This window comes from Canis lupus, chromosome 25, assembly GCF_011100685.1.
Source record: "Canis lupus familiaris isolate Mischka breed German Shepherd chromosome 25, alternate assembly UU_Cfam_GSD_1.0, whole genome shotgun sequence".
Taxonomy (NCBI): domain Eukaryota; kingdom Metazoa; phylum Chordata; class Mammalia; order Carnivora; family Canidae; genus Canis; species Canis lupus.
In genome coordinates this window covers 49,447,219-49,459,883 of record NC_049246.1, presented here as the reverse complement: position 1 = coordinate 49,459,883, position 12,665 = coordinate 49,447,219, and the positions used below count along the sequence as shown (strand labels likewise).

Below are 12,665 nucleotides of genomic sequence, written 5' to 3'. Positions count from 1 at the left end.
GACTCACTGCACAACACATTGTGAATGCTTCCTTCCTGGCTCGTTTCAAAGTTCTGGTTATCGTAGTTTTTTGGTATACAAGAGTTTCAAATTTTAATTTAATCAGAGATTTTTTTTTCCTTCCTAATTTATGCTTACTCTACTTTGAAAGATCAGGAATGAGAGGCTGTGAAGGGTTCCCATCAGCAAATGTCACTTAAGTTCCCTGAACGTTCACTGATGGGTTCTATGGAACAGTGACCCGGGTGTCCCTGCTGCCCTCCATCTGGGGGGCCACACGTCATAGGTGATTGATGCTCCACCGAACCATGAGGCTTGGATGGGGTAAAATGGATGCATGCCCAGGGATTCACCAGGAAGCCTGATTTTCTATCAGCTTTGTCAGCAGATGTGCTAAGGGAGAGGCTGAGGTCATTGTGATACTAAGGCCTGAACTGCTCAGGGGATAGTAAGAAGGATAGGGGACAGGGTGGGAGGGAGCACCCTGTGTGTTGTGCACCCAAAGGTGCCAACCCTAGTTCATGTCACCAGGATGGTATTTGTGAAAACCAACTGCACAATCAAGGGATGGACGTCCCCCCCTTGTACCCCGTCTTGACTGGAGTGCTGGCCCCAATGTCCCACGGCCTACAGCGCCCAGGTGGGCACACCTATGCCTCCTCTTCGGTCACTATGAAGCAAAAGTGACGAGAGAGAAGAGCAGAGTGCCATGCTGTCAATGTGAGCACCACACTAATATATCAAAGCGTGTCCACTCTGCAGCTGAGTGTCGACAGATGGGGTCCCCGAGACAGGATGCACCTGGCTGGTGGAGGTGACTCCGGCTCCTGTGAGGCCAGGAGCATAACGAGGGGAGTAGACAAGCAGATCCCACCCTGCTGTCTCTCCGTGGAGTCCTCTGTGTCAGGGTTTGGGGGATCTCTGTCTCCCTCCATCCCGAAGGTTTTCCCTCCGGGGGGGCCAGAGGGCCAGGAATGGAGACACAACAGCATCCTGTGCTTTGGGCAACCTGACTCTCCTGGTTAAGACTCCTCGGGGTCTGCTCCCAGTTCTGAGCCCATGTGCCTGGATTCTCAAGACACACGCAATCCACGAGCCCAACACGATCTCTGGGGTTCCTGTGAGTGTCTCAAAATGCTGATTGTGGTAGTGTTTAAAAAAGAAACAGAACTGGATCGTGGCTGAGGACCCCTCAGAGGAGAGCCCCTCCGCTGCCCCTCGCTCCTGTGTGGGTCCCCGGGGTCCCACAGGGGGCTCAGGAGGCACATAAGGGTTAAGCGATCAGGGGAGGAAGAAGAGAAAAAAAAGTAAAGAGAAAACCGCCCAATTGGCCCGGACTGATTTCATGCCAGGGTCCGGCCTGTACCCCATCTCTGGCACGGCACTCAGCGTGTCACTCAAAAGCACACTCACTGCGCTGTGCTCCGTCCCCAGCCCTGGGTTAAGTGATACCAGAGAAAAAGAGGGGTCCGCTGAGAGGAGCAGCCCCGAGCCAGAGGCCCCACGTTTCAGGAGCCATCAAGTCAGCATCAGTGTCTTGACGTTTCCTCTGAGCCTCAAAGGGTCCGATCCGCTGACAGGCTCCAGGGAGCTCATGGGCCACTCTCGCCACAGATGGGGAAACGCCCCCTCTCTGGGCCGCTGGGTGGACCGCAGACCACGCAGAACCCGGGCCCCCCACCCCCGGCCCATCGCCCCGGAGCACGTGAGAGCTCAGTCCACGTGGAGGGGCTTCTGGAGGAATCATCCACATGCCGCTAAAATCGGAGCGTGGGGATAAATGGCAGGGGGGGATCAGAGTGCTTTTTCGGGGGGGGTCCCCATTAGGAAACAGATTACGAAAGAGAAAGAGAAACATTTCCAGGCAGGGCCGCCCCAAGGCGGAGAATCATCTGATAAACACAGAGTCACGTGGCGAACGCGGGCAGCGCCTCTGGAAAGCGGAGAGAAGCGGGGGGTTTAGCCCACGTCCACCCCCACGTCCTACTGGGCAGCAGAGGGGCCCACGGTCCACGTCTTGGGGGATGTAAAATACACATAATATGATCTTTGTCACTTTGACCATTTTCAAGTACAAAATCCGGTGGAATTAAGTGCCCGGCGCTCCCACTATTGTGCAAACATCATCACTATCTATTTCTAGAACTTTTTCATCACCCCAAACAGAAATCCCACACCCATTAAGCAATCATGTCCCAATCCCCCTCCTCCAGGCCCTGGCAGCCACGAATCCACTTTTGCCTATTCCGGATTTTTCGTTTAGAGGGACTCATACAACACGTGGCCTCCTGTGTCTTGACTCCTCTGTCTTAGCGTCGCGTCCGCCAGCAGCACGCTGCACCGGTGGCTGTCCCCGCGGTCGCTCCTGGCTGAGCAGAACAGCATGTGGGGCGACCCCGAGCTCTCGCTCTCCCCCAGCTGGCACAGTTGGGGTAGCTTCCACCTTGAGGCTATCGTGAGCAGCACTACCCTAAACACACGCGCACACCTGTTCACCGGAGCCCCTGCCTTCAATCCCTCCGGGGTGTACAGCTAGTGGGGAGTGCCCGGGTCACACCGACTCCCACGATACGGACAGCTGCAGGGTGTCAGGAACCCACCCCATCACTTTACATAGAGGGAAACCGAGTCCCCAGAGAGGCTACAACTTGCTAAGCCACACACGACCGTGGGTTGAGGGCAGGAATGTTCTCCACCCCAAGGCCCGCTGGACGCAGGACAACGGGTTTGCCCAACAGATTAACTTGGGAGCCTCGCCTCTTCCTGCAAAGGCAACAGGCTTCGGTTTCTGTCTAATTAAAATTTCCCCAAAATAGAAAAAGACCGTGGAGGCGACGGTTCCCAAGGGAAAGACTTCCATACGATTTATTCTGGAGGCAGAGACTTCGACAAACTGCAAAATCCATCGTGGAGAGTCCCATGGGTGGCGCGCAGTCACGGGCAGGAGGAGCCCTGGGGATGCCCGGAGGAGCGTGCACAGCCCCGCGGGAGAAGGTGGGGAGCGCCCTGGGGGGCCAGGGACACCCGCCCCCCCCCCCCCGCTCCCCTCCCTCTCGCAGCTCCGGGAAAGTGAGATTGTGTGATTAACATGAAAGGGTGCGCGCTGGGTCTTTCCCGACACGCTGGCCACACGCCTGCTGTCCGAGGGTGGGGTTCGGAGAACCTGCACACGGACACACTTCCGGGGAAGGAGGCAGGAGCAGGCCCGTCTGGTGTGACCCCCTGGGAAGTAATGTCCCATCACCGTCCAGCGCTCTGCGGGCCGACCTCGGGGGTGGGAGGTTGACGTCTCCTTCTGGAAGCCGACTGTGGATGAGCAGAGGCCTCTCATGCAGAATTTGGCGGTGGGGAGATTTCTACAGTGTGAACCCCAGGAGGAGGAAATAAATGCTGAGCCACCGCTCGCTCTCGTCAGCCCTGGGCTCACCTCGCTGGGACGTTCAGCAGCATGACCTGCAGGTGGGGGTCAGCGAGCAGCTCCCGGCCCGCCTCTGCCCTGCCCGGAGGCCCAGAAAACCACAGAGCAGTGAGCAGCTCTTTGCAAATAAATGATCTTCGAGGTCTTTCCTCTTGCTCCCCCGCACTGTCCTCGGAGGGTCCCTCCAAGCCACACAGGGGCGCTGAGCAGCCCAGGACAGCCCAGCCCACCCAGGCTGACCTTGGGTCCCCGCCCCGGTGTCAAGCAGGTGTGTCCATCCCTGACCACCTGTCAGGGCCCTCTGCTCTGACACCCGAAGCATCTCGTGACAGGGGTGGGGGCCCTCCTCCAAGGCAGGAGCCACCCTGGCACTTCTCTGATACCCTTTGCAGAGCCACGTTGACCCCTGGGAACAAATAAGACACAAGAGCCCTGTAGGTCCTTCTCCAGTCACTCTGGCCCCGTGGCCTCCTGCCTGGGGCATTAAGGCAGAAGAATTGAGGCCACCTTGCTGGGTTTCATTGTTCTGGGAAGGCAGGCAGCATGCTTATTCTGATAAAGCATTTTCTTCGGTTTCTGGGGGACCCTGAGGGAAGAGGTGATCCATCGGCAGCCAGCACTGGGAGGTGCACGCCGGCACAGAAGCCTGGATCCTTCTGTTTTCTTACTAAGGGGCCCCGGTCTCCTTGGTTGCCCCCGTCCCTTGTGAGGGTCTCCGCACAGCACGCCTCCTGCGCACACCCTCATTTTCTCCTACTCTGTCACTCCTGAAAGAGTTACCTTTTCCGTATTATAAATTGTAAGATGATAGATTAATGTTTATGGAGTCTTTGGAGACGCACAAGGAGATTAAACTGCTCAACAATGAAATGATAGGGAATTGTTCATTTTGGAAATGTCATAAAACAAAAACGAATGTAGCATAATAGCAATCTTTGAGATGAGCCGATAAATATATCATAGTCCCCACCTTACGCATGTCGTTTAGTTAAAAGATCATCTCTACCCCCCGAAAAGCAGTCTAAATGAGAGTTTTTGGAATTGGCAATACTTTAACATCCAACCAAGTCACCTCAAGTCAATTCTGCCCTTAAAATCCTTCCCTGTGCAGGGCTCTTCATCACACCCCACGACTCCACGAGATCTGCCCCACCCTATGAAGACACCACAGAATCCCCGTGTGGGCGCGTCCACGGGGTCACCACCTGGTCCCCCGGCAGCTATAGGTGGATGAGGCCGCTCCTGTTGCACAAGAGAAACCAACAGAAACAGGACCCACCAGATTTCCTAGGGTACAGACATCTGTTTGGGACACTTCTGTTCCAGTATCAGTGCAACAATTTCTTAGAAAGTAGTAACGGGGGCAATTAAGGAGAGGGAGTCACCCAGCACAGAGGGGGGGGCCAGGGGGCCTGGGTGTACATCGTTCACTGAGCCCCGCTGAGCTTCCCGAACACTTGGAACCACTCAACTTGGAGAACCCTGAGATGGTGTGTTCATCCTCTGGGCGTGATGGTGCTATTCCTGGAAGGACAGGCTCTTTGTTCATCCTTCCTTACTGATTATAATATGAAAACTGACATGGGTTTTGGCTAATGGTAATAATAACACAGATGAGTTCTCAGTTAAAGAATACGAGAGGGAGTGCGGGCTGTAGGAGTGGGTGGCAGGGGGCATGGCTGCAGAAGAAATGCTCACTGGGCAGAAAAAAAAAAAAAAAAACAACGTGCAAAGGATCAGCTCTTTCTCTCTCGGGCTCCCACCCAGGCACACAGACACCATGAAAGAGAGGAACGTCGGTTTTGATTACTTAGGAACCAATATATACATAGTACGCAACTTGGAATGGTTTAAATTTGGGGAAATCAATCTTCAGTGGAGACGTTGCTCATCTGTGGAACTCAATCACATGAAAGGGACAGGTCTCCAGGAAAATCATGCCTCTCCCTCCCTTCTTTCCGTTCCAATTTGCAATAATTCAGGCATTTCCCAAAGAAAGGAGACGCACCTCACTACATATTTATCAAGGCACTCTCATAAAGAGCTGGATTTTAAGTTCACACAGCTTTCTGGAAGTCAGTGGGGATCTGGCTGAGCCCGAAGGCCGGCTTGCCTTCTATCCCTCCACCGGGCCAGGCCTCTCTAGCTAACAGGCACTTTGCACCTCGAGGTCCAAAAAGCCAAACAAGGCAAATGGCTTCTGACTTCTGATCCCTCGGCGCTCCCTGCAAGCCAAATCTACTTTAAGAACTGAGATTAAGGAAAGGAAATAGCAACTCAATCTTTATTTCTAGAGCTCTTGATTGAAGGAAGACGCTGCCTGCTTGCATTTTGACTTCCAGAATGTTAAATCAAAGTAGAACACACAAAGAAAGCCACCATGGCAGTAGATAGAGTCAGAGACTATAAACTATTGGCCTGTGTTTTCTTTTAGGGAGTTTGTTTATTTTACAAGCTGTCCCTCCTGGAGCCCCACTTGCCGCTGAAGCAGGCAAAAAGAAAAAAAGAAAAAAAAAAAAAAAAGAAAAAAATCCCTTGAATCTCTTAAGAAGAGGGACAAACTCAGAGACTTTAACAGAGAAGTCGGTGTGGCATTTTATTTGTACGGCAGTAGAAAAAACAGCATTAACAACAAAAAGTGTGGTCATTTTTTTTCCCTCCAAGTGGAAGTGAGATAAAGGAACCCTATTCCTCCCCTCTTGAAGCAAAAAGCTGAAAACCTGCCCTAGGTTGTCCTGTGCTGAGTGGCTCCGCCTGGCGCTCTGGAAAGGCTCTGGCTGTGACCACACCACAAACCTCAGCTATGGGGTTGGGATTTGGTGTTTGGTCACCATCAAAGGGTTAATTAAAATCAAGGTTTCTGCCCAAACCTCTCCTGTCAGTCATGTACCAAATCTATACATTCCGAAAAACAAATGTGAACTCTCTCTGTCAAAATTAAACAGTGGGAAATATGAATCTAATGTCAGACAACGTGACTAAATTTGCAATTCTCCCCCAAAAGGTGCAGATGACTTTTTTGTTTTGTTTTAAAGGCTGGATGTGAGCTAAAAAGAAAAAGTATTTTCCAGAATAGATGAATTAGAGAACTGAAAGCTCTTTGGGCTATCCTTCATTTAACTGATGGGGGAAATTCTGATCTGCAGAACCAGACTGGCATGTGCCAATTTTAAAGGTAGCAATCTTAGGATTTAAGAAGCCAAGTTACAGTTCTACAGAGGCTGTCATGAGAAGCTGGGGTCATCTACACCTTGCCCTGGTCAAGGGACAGAGGAAAGCGTTGGGGATGGGAAGTGGGTGCTAAGCAACAGACTCCACAGACCCCGTGCCCTGAGCACTCTCAGCCACCGATTTCTTACACATAATCACAGGCTCATGTTATTCCGAACAATCGAGATGTACAAAAATAATACAGACGTTAGAAGCATGTAAAATAACACCGTTTGGGTTCAAAAATGACTCTATTTTCAATTAACTACTAAAAATTTCTCTCATGTTGGAATTGAGTCAGGCTTTTCCAGTTCCTGACTCAATTCTCCTTGAGCATGACCACCATTAGTAATCACTGGAGACAAATCCCATTGTGACCTAGTTTACATCAGCACGAAAATCACATCGTTAATATCACTGTATCACATTCCAAAACAAACATTAAATTAAGGCACATTTAATATAGCTAAATTGCATTCAAAGGTCTACTACTGAACCAAACACAAAATATGTTCCCAGGACAAACAAATATTACTTTAAAATAACCGTGACTGAATTTAGGGTTTGTTCTCTCTCTCCCTCTCTCTCTCTCTCTCTCTCTCTCTCTCTCTCTCATTCTCTCTCACCTCGAGGTGCATGTATGGCTCTAAATACTAAAACTTTCATCTCTAAACCTCTTGGTGAATAATTTTTTTCAAACCGTGGGCTTCAGAATTGTGTGTGCATGTCAGGGTCGACTTAGTATCTGAAAAGCTAATCTTCAGTCAGTTTTGAAATTTCTTTGAAAAATATTTTGTTTCTTAGTATAGGGAAAAAATGTATTAATTGGTAATTCTCCTCTCAGATTTCTGGGATTCAGAATAAGAAGGAGCCATCCTTAATTATATAGTGGAAATATTTTGAGATTCCTCGTATTTTGAAAAGAAGGACAACATGCAAATGACATCAGGAGAAAAAGGTGGATTTGGGTTCAAACCACATTTTTAGTTGATTACTCCTGCATGAGGCATAATAATACCTTACATAATTTGCTAGTTTGAATACAGAAAAGATTTTAAATTCTTGTGGAATATCTTTCCTTTTTATTTTGACAAAACTGTAGATTCATATGAAGTTGTAAGAAATAACAGGGAGTATCTTACACTCTTTACTCAGTTTCTCCCAATGGTAACATCTTGCAAAACTCTGATGCGAGGCCACAACCGGGAAAGTGACACTGATATGATCTCCAGAAGTCCTGAGACTTCACCAGTTTTACATGCACTCATGTGTGTATGTGTGTGTGTGTGTGTGTGTTTCATTCACTACAATCTTGTCACACGTGTAGACTCAGGTGACCCTGCAGAGTTTCTTTTTAAACAGTCCTTGTTTTTACTACTCCATCTTGGCTTTTCTTGTGAATGCATCCTGTCCGTGTCCCTTAGATTCTACTTCTCCTTTATGGCCGCTTCTTGGCTACAGTAACTTATTCACCTCTTCTTTGAGTTTTATTGCCTCATTCGTGAACTCTTTGCTGGTGGAGAGCTTTGTATTTGGTTTGCTTTTTGCAGCACATTTATCCTTTCCCAGGAAAAGACACAAACATAAACAGACATTCCAGCACGAATTCACAGAGTTTTTAAAGACACCAGTGAGAATAGATTAATATAAATACTAAGCTTAAAAACTGTCATAAAAGTTCAGCCTTTAAAATTGGCTTATTAAAATATTTGTTTTTTTTAAAGCCCAGATTTAAACTAAAGTTATGAGTTATAGTGCTCTGCTCAGAAAGAGTTTACTTTATGGTCTTTTTTGCCAGGCAAGAGGAATCTGGCATCTGTGCCGTCCATCCAGAATACAGTGAAGCAAAGATGATGGAAACTCAATTCTTTCAGGCTCAAGACTTGTCTGAAAATAGTACAGTTTTCAGAAAACTTCAATAAAGTACTATATTTCAAATGACCTCAAACAGCCACTCTCAAAGTCCCATCCCTCCAGCCCCCACGCTGGCCAGATGCGTAGCAAGACGTCTTCATGCAAGGTTGAAAGAATAACCACAGACACTTAAAGAAAATACCCACATCACGGGGATCAGCTCCCTATACTGGATCTCATTGACGGGTATTTTATAACAAAGCAATACTCGCATTTCAGGTAGCTCAGACTTTCATTCCACATCTTCTGATCAATCAAAATCTCTCCTGGGATTCTGCATGTGCGTTCTTCATGGAGAATTACTTTGCTTTTGAGACCAGCTAGCATTCCAAATACAGCAAGTTAACAAATACCTCCAAGAAGTAAATGTTCAGGAACAGGCTTACCCACTTTTTAGAGGGTGAGAGGATCATACTCCTTTCTCCAAAGTAATAAAGTTCTCAGAGGATTAAAAAAAAAAGTAGTTTGTTGAGTACAGTAACCTACTAAAAAAAAAATCTGTGCATATTGCAGGAGTTAGGGAAGATTTGTTTTCTTTAACAACAAAGCAGAGAATAGGAAAAATGTCTGATAATCGTCACCTTCCTCCAAACCAGGTGCCCCTGACCCTGATCCTAAAGCTGAGGCACTTAATGAGAATACTAAAAACTTATTTTGATATTTTTTTTCCCCAATTAGATGAACCCAGCTGACTGCCCAACGACACCTGATTTATTGTGTACGTGTATGTTTAAAAACCAGGCCAAAGAAGAAAGTCAGGCTAAATATTAGCACCAGCCGAACTCCACCATTTTCTGTGCTTCTCTTTATATCAAGGGACAATTTAGGCTTTTTACGGTTGCTGCTGTTTGTCTGGAAGCAGCTTTTGTCATATATGTGAAAACTTCTCATATTAATACATTAAAATCACACGCAATTTACTGAAAGGTCTAGAAATTCTTTGCTGGTACGTATAACTAGCACTTCTTTAAAATATTACGAGTAAATAACAAATGCCATTTAGTGACATTTTCATGAAATCAGACCAATCAAGATTGTATTTATATTCACAGAGACTGATGTGATTAAAAAAATACAAAAATGTTTGCCCAACGTGCCTGGTCAGTAAAAACAAAACGTGTCTAGAATTATTGGTGTATCAAAAATGTCCACATTTCCCTTCTCTTCTTGTAGAGAGTGGTTACCAACCTACCTAAAGAAACTGGCTTACTGGAATTAGTTATATTCAAGTATATAAAAATAAAAATAAATAGACCCCCATAGAGATCATTCGTTCTCCAGCTGAATATGTTATCTGTTATATTTTAAGGACTTTCCCCCCAGATTCTCAACACATAATTAAGTATTGCCTTTTATTTTTATATAATCTTTAAGTGTGAGCTCTGATTCTCTAAGTTTGAGGAATGTGGTTATTTAAAAATGGTTTTTAAATGATCCTACTAAATTTTACATTAAGGTACTATCTCCTGGTATTTGTTTTCAAATAATTTTCTGGAGGGAAGTCTTAATGATAATTCTGTTGACATTTTTCTTAAACAAAGCTATACATGTATGCTTTACAAAGATGACATTCCTCATCTGTTTGTCCTTACTTCAGATGTCCTGTAAACTATGGATGGTATAAAGGGTAAATGGAATTAACTAATGGAAGCTCATAATTTAGGCAGCAAAACCCAGAATTAATGTATTATCCCCCTGTAGCATTTTACTACTCAGCCAATCCAAACTTTCTTTCCTAGAGAAATATGTGATTGAGATACTTTCCATCTGTTTTTGACAAAGATAGGAGGAGATTCCCATAAGTTATTCTCTGCTAAAAAATTCTTTCTTAAAAAAAAACAAAACAAAACCTATAAAACGATCATTATCTTACGGGGGTGCAATTTCGTCAAAAGAATTTTCAGTGGCACAGAAATAAAAACTTTAAAAACAAAATTCACCTGCGCTAGATCTGCCTTGTGCGACCAGAGCAAAAACATTTGCAGATATTAGAGAACCACATTAAAAAAAAGAAGAAGAAGAAGAAGAAAGAAATAGATATGTTTGGGAGAACGGGCGGGGGCACGCTCTGGATTAATCTAAATTCCTTCTGTGTGAAGTAGAGACTTATAAAAACATTGCAAGATGAGCGAGAAACTACAGCATACGAAGTAGTAAGGATTTCTACCCCCTCCCCCCCAACACATCTGGCGTTGCCCTGGAGAGCCCTTGGAAGGGAGATGCCCACCAGCCTCGCAGAGCCTTCTGGAAAGGACGGCGCCTCCGGGGTGAGAGTTGGTCTGAAGGGCCCTCCAAGGCGTCTGGTGGAAGGGAGCGGGTGCAGGGCGCCCCGAGCGCTCTCCCAGAGCGCACCCGACTTTCCAAATGCCCTCGGCAGCCCGAGCCCCTCGCCTGGCCCCGCGCAGGGCCGCCCGCACCGCCTCGGCTCCCGCAAACCTGTTTCCCAGCCTGGACCCCTCGCACCCTCCCAGACCCTCCGGGTTCCAGAACGAGCCAGCGGCTCGCAGCCCCGGATCGGCCCCCCTGCCTGCGGGCAGCGCGGTTCGAGCCCCGGCCCAGGCGCTCCGGCTGCCGCGCTCCCGGCGCACGGCCGACCCGGGCTCGCCCGGGAGCCCCCCGCGCAGGGCAGCGTCCCCCGCACCCCGCCGCGCGCGCCCTCCCCAGCACACACCTGGCCGCCGGCGCGCTCCTCTGCGCCCACCCGGCCCGCTCGGCCCCCGGAGCGCCGGCCTGGACGCCCTGCTGCAGCCGTCCGCGCACACCGAGCGTCCGCACGCGCTCCGCGGCTCCCCGGGAGGAGCGCACGGCCGCAGCCAGGCCCGCCCGGCAGCGGGGACGCGGGGAACAGCGGGCTCCCCTCCCTCTGCCCCTGCGGGCGGCCCCGGCGATGCCCCCCGCCCGACGGCACCCACAGGCGCCCGCAGCAGCGGCGAGGATGCGAGGGACGCTGTCACCCGTCGCCCCCGCTCCCGACTGGCACCCCCGGGCAGGGAAGCTTGCAGAAGGCCCCGACGGGGCCCCGGGGACGCGGGCGCTCCCCCCCGCCCCCCGCCCCGCGGCTGCGAGCCAGAGCGCACCCCGCCGCCGCGGCCCCCCACCGCACCCCACCCCACCCCACCCGCGAGGAGGGATGCGCGGCCGGGCCGCCCGCCTGCCCCACGGCTGCCGAGGGCGCGGGGCGCGCGCGCAGCACCTACCCTGGCGCGCGGGTCCGGACGTGGGCGGCGCGGCGCTAGTGGGAGGCGGACATGGACCACGCGCCCTCCATGCGCCACACGGAGAAGGCGTAGCTGAGGCGCTCGTGGGCCACGTAGCTGCAGCTGGTCATCTTATTGTCCATCTCGTCGCTCTGCAGGACCTGGTAGAGGAAGTCTATGTACCTGGCGGCCAGCTTGAGCGTCTGGATCTTGCTGAGCTTGTCCGAGGGCAGCGTGGGGATGATCTTGCGCAGCGCCGCGAAGGCCTCGTTGAGCGACTGGGTGCGCTGGCGCTCGCGCACGTTGGCCAGGATGCGCTGGCTCTGCAGCTCCTCGAAGGACTGCGCGCTCGGGCTGCCCTTCTTGCCGCGCTTGCCCGGGGTCGGGCTGCCATCTTCGCTCGACTTCTTGCTGTAGCGCCGCTTCCGGCCGAAGCGCTTGGGCTGCCTCTCGAGCTCCTCCTCGCTGGTGCCCAGGCTGTCCACGGGGGACACGGGCGAGCTGGAGCCCTCCTCCATGGCGCCCGCCCGGCGCGCTTGGGGCTGGGGGCGCCGGGCGCCGAGCGCGCGCCGCTGGCCAAGCCCGCGGCCGCCGAGCACACGCTCCCCGGGCTGCCCGCGAGGCTCTGGTTTCAGGGCCGGCTTGTGCAAAACCGAGGTCTCCGGGAGAGGAAGTTATTCTAACTTTTTTGGAAACTCTAGCCGGGCTGGGTTGCTAAATAGTTGTCAGGAGCGAGGGCGGCGCGCTGATTGGCCGCGGCGGCCGGGGGCTGGGCGAGCTCTGGGGCCTCCGCCGGCCGCCCCCGCCCCCCGGCGCGGCACTTTCAGTTTTGCCTCCCCCTTCGGCTCCGGCCGCGGCGGGCACCCCGGAGGCCGGGCCCCTGCGCGCCGCCCGCGCCCCCGCCGGGAGCTCGGGCCGCTCTCCGG

The 12,665-nt window shown here is 51.0% G+C and overlaps 1 protein-coding gene across 2 annotated transcripts in view; it reads right to left on the bottom strand.

The window, feature by feature from the left end:
* Positions 1 to 12,334, bottom strand: part of TWIST2 (twist family bHLH transcription factor 2) — a 51,226-nt gene extending 38,892 nt beyond the window's left edge. Inside the window, exon 1 of one of the 2 annotated variants that reach the window (XM_038574375.1) lies at positions 11,923 to 12,334. In XM_038574375.1, the coding sequence (XP_038430303.1) occupies positions 11,923 to 12,257 (335 nt within the window). In that variant the 5' untranslated portion in view covers positions 12,258 to 12,334. Of the gene's footprint in view, positions 1 to 11,739 lie in introns of both variants that reach the window. The other variant, XM_038574374.1, reaches the window with a different exon arrangement.
* Between the last annotated feature and the right edge of the window lie 331 nt (positions 12,335 to 12,665).